At 46.2% G+C, this 16,013-nt stretch overlaps 1 protein-coding gene across 1 annotated transcript; it reads right to left on the reverse strand.

Moving 5' to 3' along the window:
• Positions 1-11,425: 11,425 nt before the first annotated feature.
• On the reverse strand, positions 11,426-15,958 carry LOC135374051 (uncharacterized). The gene has a single exon (XM_064607056.1). The coding sequence runs from the start codon at positions 15,956-15,958 to the stop codon at positions 11,426-11,428; it is 4,533 nt and encodes a 1,510-aa protein (XP_064463126.1).
• Between the last annotated feature and the right edge of the window lie 55 nt (positions 15,959-16,013).

The raw sequence follows: 16,013 nt of genomic DNA on the forward strand, positions 1-16,013 counted from the left end.
ATGATATTAAAAAGAGAATGTGGACTGAATAATTTCCAAACCGACTAAATAGGTAGACATGAAAATCCACCTTCTTCATGTTGTCGTAGAAGGAGTAGCACAGCTGCACAGTGCCGCAGAATGAATGTATTATCTGCGAGGAGAGTAGGATTAGACCTATGTTGATTTCATAGCCAGATCTGCTCACATCCAAACAATGTTGTTTCATGTTGAGAAGCTGCAAAGGATTGGGTTAAGGGCAGGGCTGGGTGGTAATACTATTCCTGTGAAACTGTGGAGTGCTTCTAATATACTAATAATACTCATTTTATTAATATGTTTTTATCTATATTATAATGCCCAAATTGACGTATTACATGTATTATAATACTCTAAAAGGTGTAATACCCCCTGAGAAGTCTCGCCTACCGGGTGTCACCAGAGCAATTTATCTCTGATTTTCTGGCGTTCCAGAAACCTTTGGTCAGAAACAATGACCAGCTATGGGCTGACCCCAAATTCCCCCAAAGAGAATGACCTCAGGCCCAGAGGTTACTGGGGGCCCTCATGCATTCCTTCTAGGTCAGCGTCCCTAAGGATTAGTCATCCTATTTACGAGGCTTTTGTCATCTACAGCAGTGCGTGTGGTGCACTCAGTGTGCCTCTGGTGTGTATCCTTTCAGTCGTGTGGGTACTCGCACGAGTTTGAACGGGATACTGAGAGCAAAGTGTCAATTGGGCTCGAATTTCATCAGCGGGTCTAGACACTCCATATGAAATTTGAAACAAAGTCTGAAGGGCAGAAACAATAAGTCATCATCCTTTTACTTAGCTGGTGAATAGTACAAGCACGGCATCGTAAATTTCGGCCGTTTTCCGTCGTTGATGTATTATTATGCACCAGCTATGATTCACTGCATGAGCATCATTCCCACAAGCTTAATATTCAGGCTATTTTAGCTAAGCCTATGGTAATATCCCACCCTGGATGCACCCTTCTGCTCATCCGGGGTATCAAGAAAGTGTAAAGCAAACAGTCGCGCAATACAGGACTGTCCCCTCGAGAAAATGCCGCTGTTAAAATGTAAATGCATCCAATAAACTATGATTCAAGAAGATAATGAGCGCCTCAAGTGGGCCGCAAATTGTGTATATGTATTACTGCCTTTTGTTTCGTGATAATCAGCGACTAACAGTTGAGTATCTAGGGTAATGTATTACAAGTATTGCTGCTGTAATATACAGTAGTATTAGTATTATGTATTTCTAGTAGAATACTGAATTCTGGCAACCATTGTGTGTCTGTTTTATAATACAACATATGAGTATTACTTCCCAACCCTGGTTAAGGGTACCATAAAGAAGTGGCGGTACAATCTCCGAAAATGTACTTCTACATTAGGCTGAGCCATCATGCTTTTCCCGGCCCAATTTTCGTCCCCATTACACACATAGATTTAAAAAAAATGAAAACTACAGACAACACTGTTTCGATAAAGTTAGCAACTGCACATCGCTCGCCGAGTATACGGTGACAAAACTACGGATGCCTGCGGAGAACACTGGGTCTGACGCAATGACATGTGCACTATGGTGAGCTCACCATACTAAAACAAGATAATTCGGCTACGTAGTCATCAGCAGCAGCTAATCAGTCGAGAATATACATCACTGCTGCTTTAAGAGTTATTACTTAGTAAGTTTAGTTAGGAGCTATTTCCTACTAGTTGTGGCCTGGAGCCATTTCACCGCAATTGTGCTAGCATATTTAAAGGTATTACCTTTGTCACATGTACAACCTGTTGGGCCCAGTTTACAAGCTGCTCAACTAGACGTAGACTATGAGGTACAATTGTTATATAGGCTATCCCTAAATAACACCACGTACTTGTTTGTGAAGCAATGTTCGGATGAAGAAATTACCGTACTATCCCCAATGGAGTCGACCCCGGATAACCCCCGTGTGGCGAGCCGCCATGTGGAAGCTTGGGGACGCAGACAGTACTATCACTGTCATCACGGAATTGCGCATGAAAGTGAGACCCCGAGAGGAGGGACAGAAAGGGACACGCGGAGAACGTCTCAAACACGCCTAAGTACTTTATTACCTCGACGTCATAGTGCCACTCCGGACTCTGAAAACAGCGCTTATTTTATTTAGTCCATCAAAAGAAGGTGCCTCTAGGATTCTATACACGCTATTCCAATCCTGTTTACGAACGCTGTGCATTTCCGCCAATTTTGGAGATCTGCTGAGCCTCACGAGTTTCGATGACGCAAGGAGCGAGTGACGTAATCGTAAGCCCACAAATTGCAATGATGTCATGTTTCGGAGAGGGTACTCGTCTCCTAGCACGGACGCCGATGTCCGGCAAGATCACGTGGTGGATAAGTCACGTGACGCTGGTCGAAAAAGGAGGAAATGGGAGAGGCGGCTTTGATCTGCTTGTGTTTTCTCCAAGGTCAGAGTGGTCGGTTGGGTGTCACGTGGGGCTCCGCTAACGGAGTGCAAAAAGTGAGCCCCATAGGAAGACGCGAAGGGCAACAACGTTGCCAGATGAGAGCCTGGCGCTCCCTCGGAGCATAACATGACGTCACAGTTCACAGAAATAAAAATTAATTTACTCTAGCTTTCGCGTTAAGTAGAGGCAAAATAGTTTTCAGGATTGTAAAGTGAGACTAGACGATTTCAGTAACATAACTTTGGTATGATTCTTCCGTGTTCCGTGTTAGTGCCGCGAAGCAACTGTGGCTATGAGCGGCGTACAGGTGTGGACAGATGGAGAGAGGACAGCAGCAAGGAGTAGGGGACAGGGGGGTTAGTATGCGTCCTGGGCAGACTTCAGGGGGAACTGTGCCGATATTCGTCTGGATACGTATTCGGAAAACCCAGGGAAAACCTCAGACAGCACAACCGGTGACAGGATGCGAACCCGTGTCACCTCCCAGTCTCGGCGTCGAAAGTGATCACCCTAACCACTATAACACGGGAGTTGGTTTGGTATGATTCTGAAGACACGAGATTTAGTCAGTAGGGGCACTTTAAAACACTCAGAGACAGAAAAAAAGAAAGGGGGTGACAAATAGAAAGTGACCAGCTGTTGCAATAAACTATGTCGTTGTGTTTGAGACGTTTTGCGTGCTTGTGTGGCCTTTCTTGTCCCTCGTCTAAGGTTGCCCCTGCTATGTTGAATACTTATCGCCAACTTGCTCGCTACCTAGCCATCCTTTCACTGGAATTCCTCATATTCTTATTAATTACTTTTACTGTACTCGTGCACTTCTGGAACGAAAACTCGCTTAGCTACTGTGTTTCTCCAGAGCATATAAAATACACCGGCAATCTGGAAGATCTTCCATGCGAAACATAATATTCGCACTTGTTTAACCATTTCCAGCGACTTCACTATGAGAACGTGTTTGATGCTACGACACATCTCGTTTGGTGATATAATAATGAAAGTGTAGAGCTTTCCGACTATCATTAACTGTGGAACCAACATAACTCAAGAAACAAAACGACAGTGTCGTCGTCAATATTAATTGTCAATAAAGAGAAGCGTGAAATAAAAAATGAGGGTTCTTCGTATACAGAAGATATTCTATTTCACCATACAACAAACAGTTTTTTTTAAAGATGTCACCATTGTCAATATGTGGCAACTACTTCTAAAAATATATTTTATTGGCGATTTATTAATTTTCGCGAACCGCTCGTACAGCCGCTTGCGAAGTTATTCACGTATATTTAATTTGGGGATGCAATGGCAGTTTCCTTTCGCGGGGTTAACGTCAAGGTGTGTTAGACGTTCGACCGCCACGTGTTCTCCAGATTTTTGCAGATCCAAACCAACTTGATCGAACCAGCGCTGTTCTCGAGGTTTTTCCTGTCGATCTCAAAACTGCTTGCTCCATGACATGTCTGTAACCCCAGCATCGTCTTTCTGAGCGGTGAGAATGGTGGACCAGAAAGATCGATGAGGTCACCAGGTAACAATAAACGACTAGAGGAAAGTTCTGTGTACACTCGGTGAGCCTCAAGCCAAACAAAGGTCAGTTGTAACAGAGCATCTCGTTCAGAGGGGAATCTTTGTCACCTTATACGTACGTACGCCAGTCACAATGACTGCTATTTGCACCACGTCCGGACGAACCCGCGACGATTTTATTTCTCCGCTATTTCAAACCCATACAATAGTGGTGAAGTGACACGTGACGCCTTGAATTTATGTCAGAACTTAAGTGACTGAATGTATCTGGTGAATGAATCACGGCAACGCGTGGACTATGCCTCTTTATTCATGAGCTCAATTTTTACCCCGATTTTTTTTTGCGGTCGCGAAATTCGCGGAAATTAATGCATCGCGAATAAAAATACGTTTACAGTATGCAACAACATATTGTCTACGTCACATACAGCAGCAATTAAAACACATAATGAAAAGTTTTATCGTTCATATTAAACAAGGAGCACACTCCGTCCAACTTCTCCGACTTTGTACGCTACGCAATTTTATCGTTATTGCCACTGTTACGCTTAACGCAGTATTACCTCCTTCGTCTTTGGCAGCAATGAGGTAAGATAAGATAAGATAATTGGATTGGATTTGCAGCGAGGGGGTTATGTCGAAATTGACGTTGTTTATATATAGTAAGAGGAGTGATATTGTCGATTTTAGATTTGTGTGTGTGTTCTTGTCCTTTTTTTCCCTTTACTTGTATACGTATGTGTACCTTACATATGTTTGGTGTTGAATTATGTGGGTGTCGATGCCCTTTATGGGCTTGTATTGTGTCCATTTTTTATTTCTTATTGCTTGCGGGCCTTTGCAGTGCTTCATTTTGCGTTAATTGCGTTCTAGGTGTATGTTTTTTTTTTCTTTGTGTATATTGCGTTCTACTGGTATATCATATAATGTAATTTATTGTCCTGATAATAGCGTTAATTTTGTGTACCTTTGCTCTTTGTTTACATCCTTACGTTTACGTCTTTTGATCAATCTGTGTCATTGGTAGGACTAGTTTTTCATTTCGTCGATAGTCTTGTGGTCAACGTATGTACGTATACTGCTTCAGGGAGTTAGGGCCTGTGTCAAGTTTCCTGGACTATTTATCCCGGTTGCATTTCACACAAGTGATAAATATACATTATTCATATGATTGGTGAACCCCGGCACCCCGTGTTCCATTCCGGTAAAATACCCAGTTTTTGATTCACACACCTGCGCTTTCCACAGGTTTCGCCTGTGGAAATACCACACCTGGGTTTGCCAATCCGGACCGGTATGGCCACCCTGAATAGAAAGGTGGGGTTAGGAAAGAGAGTCGCTAAATAGGCTTCGCTTCAGAGTATCGACAATGAGGTCCAAGGGAAAGCAGGAGCGCCATCTTGTTTCCGCAGCACACCAGTGCCATCCCCAGTTGAGGAACAAAGACGGCTAACACAATGCCCGCTGTGGGCTAGGGAAGCGTGTATGATTAAGAGAGAAACTGATGTTCTGAGGCTGGAACAACATAGAAGGGACAGATAATCCAGGTAATAATAATTAATAATTAATAATTTAATAATAAGACAGGTAATCCAGAATTGATGTGGGTTCGATCCCTACAGCTGGCTAACCTTTTCAGTGACTTTCATCTTTCATCGTGTATGATTGTTCTGCGATAATCCATGTATTGTCCACCAGAGCGTCCCGACGATGTCAAGGTGAGCTCAAGGCCGTCAACCTTGACGAGCTGCTTGCATGAGAACGGAACATTTCACCCACGCATAAGAGCTGGAATCGTGCGCGTGCGCGTAGGTAGCGTGGCACGGACACAAGATGGCGCATGCTCGCTCTTGGAACTTCAGTGTCGATACTCTGAAGCGAAGCATATTTGGCGACTCTAGGAAGCAGTACAGCTCTATTGATTGCCATCCTGTATCAATAGTTGCACTAGGTATTTAACACCCGCAAGACATGTGTATTTGTCTTGCTAGTTGCCACTTTATGCTTCAGATGAAACCTGGGTCTGATGGATCACAGTTATCTGTTGTCTCAATGTGAACGAGTTGAGTGTAGAGCAGTACTGGGCCCGTGTCTACATGAGCCTTATCCCCATCATGGTATTCTATGAACACGCTTCTCTATGTCCTTTAACTACTATAGTATTCCGTTCCCAGGCAGTTGATGACTTTACTTACCCTGGATATTATTCGAGTGTCAATATTGTGCTTTATTAATATCTTCCGTGCGCACGTTGTCAATAATTTCGACGCTAGGGCAGCACTGCGTGTAGCGATCACCACACCTGTACAAAGTGAACAAACGTTGAACTGTAAAAAAAAAGAACTACGTCGCGCAACTTTTTATGCTCCGTTGAGATAATCCTAACAGCGGGGCAGCATTCCAAGTATACAGTTTTTGAGATCTTATTACGCGGCCTGGTGGGACGTCAAGCGGAAGAGAGCACGACACAACTGGTAGACTAATTAACTAAGATTAATTCATAAAGTTCATGAAAATGCGAGACAGCAAAATTTTTGGCATCTATCCTCTTCAGAAAAAAAAAAGGAAAAAACGGAATCGGGCACGTAATCCGCAACATGAATCGCCAAACCTTGGTATGCAAATCACACGAAACGCGAACTACGCACTTTTCGAGAGCAGAAACGACAACGCTTCGGCTTACGTGGGTCAGAAAGCGGTATATCTAGCCAACCAGTCAGCGTTTACTCCGACCAAGTCGATCGCTACAAAACACATGATCCTCCGGCGAGAACACGCTCGCCCACTTTTTGTGCTCGACATGTGCGTAGTTGTGAGCTACAACCTTGAACTCGCACTTCGCACACAGGAAATCATTTTACACCTTTATTCGCTCAAAACAGGTGCATTCTTATAAAAAAAACACCCTTTTATATCCTGAAAACTGTAGCAAATGGTGTAACAAGAGCATTATTACTAAAGGTGCAGTATCGACATACACAACATTTTAACCCATGTCCATGTTTTTTTTAATTCCATGCTAGCACCGCGAAGCAACCCATGTCGGCATAAAGTGAGGAGTTGCAAGAGGTGTTTACGTCCTATACACCTTTTTTTTTACACCCCATTTAAACTGGGGATATGGTGTTGAAAATGGTGTTTTAATTGGCGCAAGAGAAATTCTGCTGGCTTTACAACACCGCTCAGCAGTTAATGACATGATAAACGATAACTTGAGTTAAAAACACTGTATTTGACTGGAAGGGATGTCGGAAATTTAGATGGTATCTTAGACCCGTTGCAGGCGCACGTGTAAATTGCAAAGACCAATTCCCTTCACGATTATAGACGTGTTTCGCGCCGTACTACGCTTAACGAACATGCCCAACAAATTGTATTTCAGTATACGTATAACCTATCCAGCACGCCGATATAGGCCACCGCTTGTCCCATCCTACAGTTGGCAATACGAGGTCGCTAACTCTACATATAGCTCCCCTGCTTGATGACAATACACGAGGGTGCCCGGGCGCATTGCTGGCATCGCCTGGAGATCGCGGCATCGAAACGGCGCTCATTGCACGAGCACGGGCGGCGTTACGATACTGCGATCCAGCCGATGCCAGCAATCCGCCGAAACTTCAGCCCCTGATCAACTTTGCCAATAACTGCACAGGAACTCACTGTTCACACTTGCACTGTATTATACAGGATACACAGGCAGGCAACACAGTGCATGAATAACCGCATTTCTTTTTCGTGTGGCGGTTACCACAAAACTGAAATGCGAGCCTGCAGCTGCTGCAGGAGCTACGCGATATGATTGTGGTATTCTCTACGGAACACCCTTTCTTAAAATGGCGTTTTCAATGAATTACGCCCCTAATAAAACTGTTGTCTTCAAAGCACCTCTTGTAATAGTGCTTCCTATAAAATATCCTTCAGTAAAGGGTGTATTAAAAAACACCGTCCCTGTGGTGTGAAAAAGGAGTCAGTTATAGGACAAGCAATTTACCCAAAAAAGGTGTAAAATGTGTGCAAGAGTTATCATTACTCTTGAAGTTCAGGAGCGCTCCGAACGTCACCAATCAGCACTTCAAAACCGCTTTTGTAGGACGCGACGTCAAATAAGCTTCGCGATTGGCCTTTGTGCGGGAGCTCGTGACAACACTCCCTGGCCAAGTGATGCATTTAACGCACGTTACAAAACGCACACACCTTTTTGTATTGCCAACTGTAGGACGGGACCTTTTTTACAGAAGCAAGCGCCACCTGTGGCACTCGAGGACTCAAGGAAACTTAGAGCGCCTTGAAGTGACAGTCCGGTCGAAAACATGGGTCTGGGAAACACCGTCTCATGATTCTAATACTCCTCACAACCACCGTGCAAAATACTTCAAAAGAAATTGTATCGCGCAATTTATAATCGATTTCTTTCTATGCCACAGTTGGCCCTGAGTAAAGGCCGCATGGAGCTCTCGCGTGACGTGCATAAGAGCAAAGCCGCGCGAGTCTGGCGCATGTCTGTTTGCGGGATAGTTGGTTGTTGCGTGCTAGCATTTGCCAATCATGATGCTTTGAGTAGCAATCACACGTTATGCAGAGTAAGATGCAAAGTGGCGTCAATGTAAACACAGGTATCACGACGCAGCCTACGGTTCAGTACACTCAGAGAAAAAAAAAAAAAAAAAAGAACACCTCTCTGCATTCCCAGCAACGGCGCAGTGCTGGGCCCTACTGTGTCCGTTGGGAACGTCATGCTCACGTGACGGATGACGTACATAGAGGATCCTTGTGGCAAGAAGTATGTGATGGAGAAAAACAAAACTGGACGTCTTCAGAGGAGTATTTTGTATTCTCAGTCTCGAAAACTATGCCGTTTTGTGAGCTGAAACTTTCCACACAGCATGTAAGCATCCGTGGCAGTTGGAAAAAATCAACTTCCGGTTTTCCCAGACTGTTCCTTTAAAGTATTACTACAGGCTAGAGGCGGAGATAGAAGACGAACAAGAAGATTCCCCGTGTGCGCAGTGGCAGTGTCAGCCGCAGTAAACCATAACCAAAGATTACGACTGCGCGGTGCCCCTCAAAGCTCCCACGCTGCTTGGTGGCAGGCGCGTCTTTGTAAAATCGTCTCACTGCACATCAAACCTTTGGAATTTACTTCTCAAAGTACGTGCTCGTTTCAGCACTTTGTGAGCAAGAGGATCTGTTCAAATAATGGTCGCCTTCAATTCTGCTGCCTCGCATTTTTGCAGAAACAAAAATATGAGTACAATGTTAATTAACGAATCTGAGACAATTAGTGGTCCAGTATTTACATGCTTATACCCACATGGCATCAGCCTGTCCTCGTGACCTGCCTGCAAAATTGGCACTAGTGCTGCTATCACATGCAGTTATCAAGACTCACCAGGTTTCCGCCCACAGGCATCGAATGCCACAGAGTAGCACACCAGAGTGTTAAGCATGAGCATCGTACTCCCAAACGCGAGGTACGCCATCTTCGCATTGTTTCCGCTTATTGGGGAAAAAATGCGTTGACCCGCTCGGTATAGTCACCTGTCCGCATCGTTAGCACACCTGTCGCAATATTTGCTACACTTCCGACCTCGAATGTGAAGTCTTCTATGTGCAGCATGATGTTTCCCGCGGAACAGATGAGGAGTGTGCAAGCGAGCTGGTAGGCGTTCGATGAAGGCAACATTTCCTCGAGTTTCAGAAAAATACAGAGAACAGACACAACACGTACGAGACTCAAACCAGCAGCAGCAGCGACTTCTGCCCATAGGTTTGTGAGCCCCCTTTCGGCCGCTTCTTGGTTAACACTTCTTGCTAGAGAGCCACCGATATCGAGAATTCTAAGCTCCCTCCTACATGCTTATTCGTCCATAACCTATTGAAAAGGATCTCATACGCTACACTCTTAAAAAAAGGGTGTACTTTTGTCACGGAAACCTGGTGCGTTCCCGGGATGCTATACCACTGGGACCTACTCGCGATCGCACCAGGTGAAATATCCTCCGTCCTTAACCTCTGGATAAAGGTGAGACGAATTCACCGGCGAAAGTTTTCCGGCCGCACAGCGGACACTTAGCAACACCGTTCCGTACAAATAAATGAAGAAGAGTGGTCGGGCTGCCCTATGTCAATCGACACACGCCCCATGCGCCACACAATGAGACAAAGGAGAGATGCTAGTAACGTTAACAACAATTAATTTAATTAACGCAACAATTTCTATCTAGAATTACGAGAACACTATCAACAGCATGGCTAACATTGGTTCAAAGGGAAAACAGACAACGGTAACATCGGAATCACAGGTCGGTTAGAGTCCTGGTACGTATAAGGAAGGAAATGGAATCAAAGTCTTAGCTGATTGATGATTGATGCTGGCAGTCTTCAGATGGTCCTCTTGGTGTGGCTGGTAGACAAAGTCCAAATCGATGATCACTGCACACACTTCACTTCACCAAACGATATTGACAAACCATTGCAGAGGAAATAACTGTTTTGAAATTGAATTTTGGGGAGCTGGTGCTGAGACGTCTGACTTCTGGTCACATGTTTACCGACTGCTCCGAAACAGAGGTCCTCAAGAGTTTTATTCGGTGTCGCATGGCTTTGACGTCTTTGTCAGTCGCCGACGTCGCATACCTCTGGCGCCTAACACACACTTGCTACAATGCACTTTAATTGATCACAGAAGTGGAGGGACACAACTGGTAAACAACGGAGGAGGAGGAAACCCCTAAGGTCCACCCCAGACATTGGCTCTTAACTATTTGCGGGTGTCCAAAGGGACGCCGCTACATGTGTTTTTCATACAGCAACGAGACTTCCGCAATCTCTTGTTACACAGGTACAAGCCCATCACAACTCTGTAATAGGTGGCGACGACATAAGCCGTCAGTGACGGCTGGTACCAATTTACACCGTCTACGTGCCTGCCTAAGTGCTTGTCCCGTCAAGACTGAGAATAATACTTCTATTGTACACAACCCTTCTCCGAGCAAACGGACCCATGTGTAGGCGACAATTTTAGCCACTTTGGCTCTGGCCACGCGGGTCCGGCTCCTCGGGCGTCGTTAGAACATGACAGAAATGCCGCCGAAAAAGGACAAAATTGCCCGATTCCGCGACACCACCCCCTCTTTAAGAATATTGGTAATCTCCAATATTCAAGAACATAGGAAGAAGGGCATGTTTTGTCTGGCGTACGAGATACATATAACTCTGATAACTCAACTACAGCACACTACAATATGCAGAAATAAAGTGATACTGGTTAATATGCAAGAATATCCAAAGGGGCGCAGCACTCTACACAGATAACACCAATGACGTAGGTTACAATATGTCGTACCTACACTGTGATACATTTACATATCATCGTTACATGGGTTCTAACAGTACATATAACAGTAACATAACACAACCACCTAACATGAATACACTTTTTTTTTTTTGACCATTTAGTCGAGTCGGCTCATGTAGTCCGCTCCTACATTTTCCTGGCCCCTGATATGCTCGACCCGGAAGTCATACTCCTGAAGGGTCAGGGCCCAACGAAGAACTCTCATGTTGATAAACTTAGCCTCATTTAGGTATCTCAGAGGTTGATGGTCCGTTTGGAGTACAAAGTGAGTACCGTATAGGAACACATGAAATCTTTTTATTGCCCACACAATTGCAAGGCATTCCTTTTCGATAGCGGAGTATGCTTGTTCTCGTGGGCATAATTTTCGGCTGGCGTACTCAATGGGGTGCAGTCCAGTTTCCCCTTCTTGCAAAAGCACAGCACCTAGTCCAACATCAGAGGCATCTGTTCTAAGTACGAAGGGCTTAGAGAAGTCGGGAGCCCTCAGGATGGGGGGTTCGGACAATGCGCGCTTAAGAGCGTCGAAGGCCGTTTGATGAGTCTCCGTCCACACGACTACATTAGCTGCTCTCTTCTTGGTAAGGTCGGTCAATGGTGCGGCGACCGCTGCATAATTCGCCATGAAGTCACGGTAGTAACCTGCGAGACCCAAAAAGGAGCGCACCTGCTTTTTAGTCTTTGGTCTCGGCGCGTCCTGGATCCTCTGTAGGATGGAGTGTTGTGGCGTCAGGATTCCTATTCCTATGTTGTGACCCAGGAAAGGAAGCTGGCGAAATCCAATCTCGCATTTTGTGGGTCTTATTGTCAGACCTGCTTTCTCGATTCGATGCAGTACCGTCTGCAAGATGGCAACGTGTTCTTCCCACGTCGTCGTAGCTATGAGCAAATCGTCATAGTAATGGTACACATTCGGAATGTCCTGCAGGATGTGGCGCATCAGCTTCGCAAATACTGCGGGAGCAGTCTTTATCCCGAACGGCATGTTCTTGAAATGATAGTGGCCATTTGCAGTCGAGAATGCGGTGAATTCCTTCGATTCCTCACTCAGAGGCACCTGCCAATAGCCTTTGGTCATGTCCATTTTGGAGAAGTACGTTTGCCTTCCTACTTCCGACAGCAAGGAGTCGGCTCTTGGGATGGGTTCAGCATCGGCTACTAAATGTCGGTTAAGTTGTCTGAAGTCGATGCAGAGTCTGTTGGATCCATCCGGTTTCTTGACTATGATGGTAGGAGAGTTGTATGGAGACTTCGATTTTTCGATGATACCAAGTCGTAGCATCTCCTTTACTTCGTCTTCAATGGTGTGACGCACCGCGAACGGCAGGGGGTATTGTTTTACGTTAATAGGCCGGTTCGTGTTCAATTGGAGATGACATTCGATTTCCGTCGTTTTCCCCGGAACATCAGAAAACACCTTTTCATATCTATGTATCACGTCATGCAACGACCTTTTCTGCTCCTGACTTAGGGTCTGTGCAACTTGAATATCCTGGTGGGTTTCCTTGGGCTTGCAGTTGAACTCCGGAATGTCGACGTCGCCGCTGGATTCGTCGAGTTCCAGTACAGTCATGGCTACCGGCGTTGATGTCGATTCGGGAGCCGTCCTTCTCTCTTCGTACTTCTTGAGCAGGTTTATGTGGAAAAGTTTCTTCCTGTGGCCCAAATCGACGAGGTAGTCAACCGCTCCTCGTTTTTCAGCGATGGGAAAAGGCCCTTTCCATTGCATCGTGAGCTTGTTTGCCTCTGTCGGTAGCAAGCGGAGTACCTTATCTCCCTGTTTAAGCTGTCGATTCTGCGACCGTGCATTGAAGTATCGAGAGTATCGCTCGGAGGCTCGCTCGAGTTCTTCGTGCGCAATCTTGCACGTGTCTTCTAGGCGGTTTCGCAGATCGAAAACGTACTGATATGTACTCTTTAGTTCCGGCTCAATTTCTTTTTCGACCCATAATTCCCGCAGGATGGCTAGGGGTCCTCTGACGTTGCGTCCATAGAGAAGCTCAAAAGGGGAGAAGCCTAAGCTCTCCTGTGGAACCTCCCTGTATGCAAAAAGTAAAGGGGAAAGATACCGATCCCAATCACGGGGTCTTTCGGCACACATTCTTTTCAGCATCGTCTTTAGTGTCCCGTTGAATTTTTCCACTAATCCGTTTGTCATCGGATGGTACGGTGTCGTCGTTAGCTGCCGTATTGACAATAGCCTGGCTACTTCTTTCATCAAGCCGGAGGTGAAATTAGTTCCGCGGTCGCTGAGGACTTCTTCGGGAATCCCCACTCGACTGAAGATGTTCACCAGCGCTTCGGCGACCCGTTCTGTTTCAATACTCGGCAATGCTACCGCCTCAGGAAATCGCGTTGCGTAGTCCATGAGGGTTAGGATGAATTTATTCCCACGTGCCGACGGTGGTTGCAATGGACCGATTATATCGATGGCTACCCGTTTGAATGGCGTGTCTATCACGGGCATCTTCTGCAGTGGGGCCCTAGCTGTCTTACCCCTTGGAGTAGTGCGCTGACAAATATCACAGCTGGCTACGAAACGCCTGGTGTCGGCTTGAAGTCCTGGCCAGTAGAATTCGCTGAGAATTCGGTCCGCCGTCTTTCCGCTTCCGAGGTGTCCGGCCATCATTCCGCTATGAGCCAGTTCGAGCACTACATGTCGGTGCTTTTTGGGTACCACGAGCTGCAGGATTTCTTCTCCGCCTTCCTTACTCGTACATTTTCGGTAGAGTTTTTCGTCAACCAGCACGTAGCACGCGCTTCCGCTCCCCTTCTTTCTTCCCTTCTTCATTACGCCAACTTCCGCGAAACATTTTTGCAGGGTTGCGTCCTCTCTTTGATCTCGGACAAAATCTTCCGGACTGAATCCCTCTGCTAATTCGGGGACCTTCAGTCTGCGGAAAACCGTGTCCCTTTCCCTCGCTTGTTTTCTTGTGACGACAGCATGAGTTTCAAAACTACCATTTTCTTCGATCGAGCATTGCGAGTCGTTTGCGTGGGCCTTTAGATCGGTGCGCTCGTCGTCATTGGAATGGCTAAGTTCGGCGGAAATGGGTGTAGCTCTGGGAGTGGTTTCGATTTTCGCGACCGGCTTCGTCACAACTGTGTCCCAATCGGGATCTGGATTTTCGGCGCTCCGTACCCCTTCGACGTTGCCTAGGACCAGGTCGTACATGGGGTTGTCCATGCACCGGGCTCTAATTCGACCCGTGAAATAGGGAGTTCGCACGAAAATGTCCGCTTCGGGGAGAATTTTCACGGTTTGATCAATGAGGAATACCGGGTGTACGGCTCCTGTTAGCTCTTCGCTGCTCACCAAATCTTTTCTTACGATCACCGTGTTGCAGCCCGTGTCTCTGAGAACTTGGATAGTTCTTTCGCCGATTTTGCCTTCCGAGACTGGCAACTTGTTTACCCCATATGGGCCCTTACTTCCTGACACGGCCGTCTGTACCACGGGAATCTTCGTGCCGCCTTTTAATTCTACAAAACCTTTTTGTATGCACAAGGATACTGATTCCTGAGACAACCCCTTATCGGCTGATTTCGCCTCTTCATCGGCCCGAGCTCTGCAGTTCCAGGCGCTGTGTCCCATCCTACCGCATCGTTTGCACTTCGGTGGTGGTGGTGGTCTCGCCGCGGCGCTTCTGCAATCTTGTGGTCGGTGTCCGATCCTGTTACAAATGTAGCATCGCGGTCGGTCCCTTTCGCTGAGGTCGCCTCGTTTATGACTGGGCTCATTCCTTCTCTCGACATTGTTCCTGCCTTCCTCTTTTCCTCCTCTTGATTTCTTTCCGAAATTCCTTAGGTTGTGAGCTTCTACGTACTGCTCTGCTCGCGTTACGAGTTCCTTCAAATCTTCTCCCTTTCGTTCGCGTATATAGAGGGTTAACTTCTCTTCGCTGTGGGCGAGCAACTGCTCCTTTAGAAGTAATCGCTTCACTTCGTTGTAGTCCTTTTTAGTGCCGGAGAGTTCCATCCATCTCTCCCAATAGTTTTCTAGGCGGGCTATGTATTGGGATACCGTCTCGCCATCTTTCGGCGTAGCGTCACGGAATTTCTCGCGGAATCCGTCTTCGGTTAATCTAAACCGGTGCAGCAGGGCTTGTTTTATTTTGTCGTAGTCAACGCAGTCTGCCGGAGACATCCTACCGTAGACCGCCAATGCCTCGCCTGTCAAACAGATACTAAGGGCACTTGCCCATTGGTCTCTGGCCCACTTTTGACCTTCGGCTACCTTCTCAAACCTAACAAGGTAAGCGTCTAAATCGTCTTTACGATCATCGAAGGGTGGCAACAACTTATGGGGACTCAGCCCATGAAACTTTATGGAATCCATGTGGGGGTTTTCCGTTCCTCCCCGATTACTATTTTCTGCCTTTAGTAGGAGTAGCTCCTTTTCCTTCTCAAGCTGCATCATTTTCCTCTCGAAATCTTCCTTCGCGGCTTCGAGTTCTAATCGTCTCAACCTCTCTGTGGCTTCGGCTTCCTCCTTTCTTCTTTCGCGCTCGGCAGCTCGGTCCTCACGCGCTCTGTCGCGTTCTACTTTGACCCATTCCTGAAGCTCCTTTCCTTCAAAGCCTAGGTTTTTGCCCATAGCAATTAACTTTTCTGTTAGTTCCGTTTCCATTTTGAAACCTTATTCGTCTCTGACGTCAGCACCAACAAGTATACTAAGCACCTTT

The sequence above is a fragment of the Ornithodoros turicata genome, unplaced genomic scaffold (assembly GCF_037126465.1).
Source record: "Ornithodoros turicata isolate Travis unplaced genomic scaffold, ASM3712646v1 Chromosome41, whole genome shotgun sequence".
NCBI classification, from domain to species: domain Eukaryota; kingdom Metazoa; phylum Arthropoda; class Arachnida; order Ixodida; family Argasidae; genus Ornithodoros; species Ornithodoros turicata.

Coding starts and splice junctions, on each gene's coding strand:
- LOC135374051 (XM_064607056.1), bottom strand. CDS start 15,958: ATGGAAACGGAACTAACAGAAAAGTTAATTGCTATGGGCAAAAACCTA.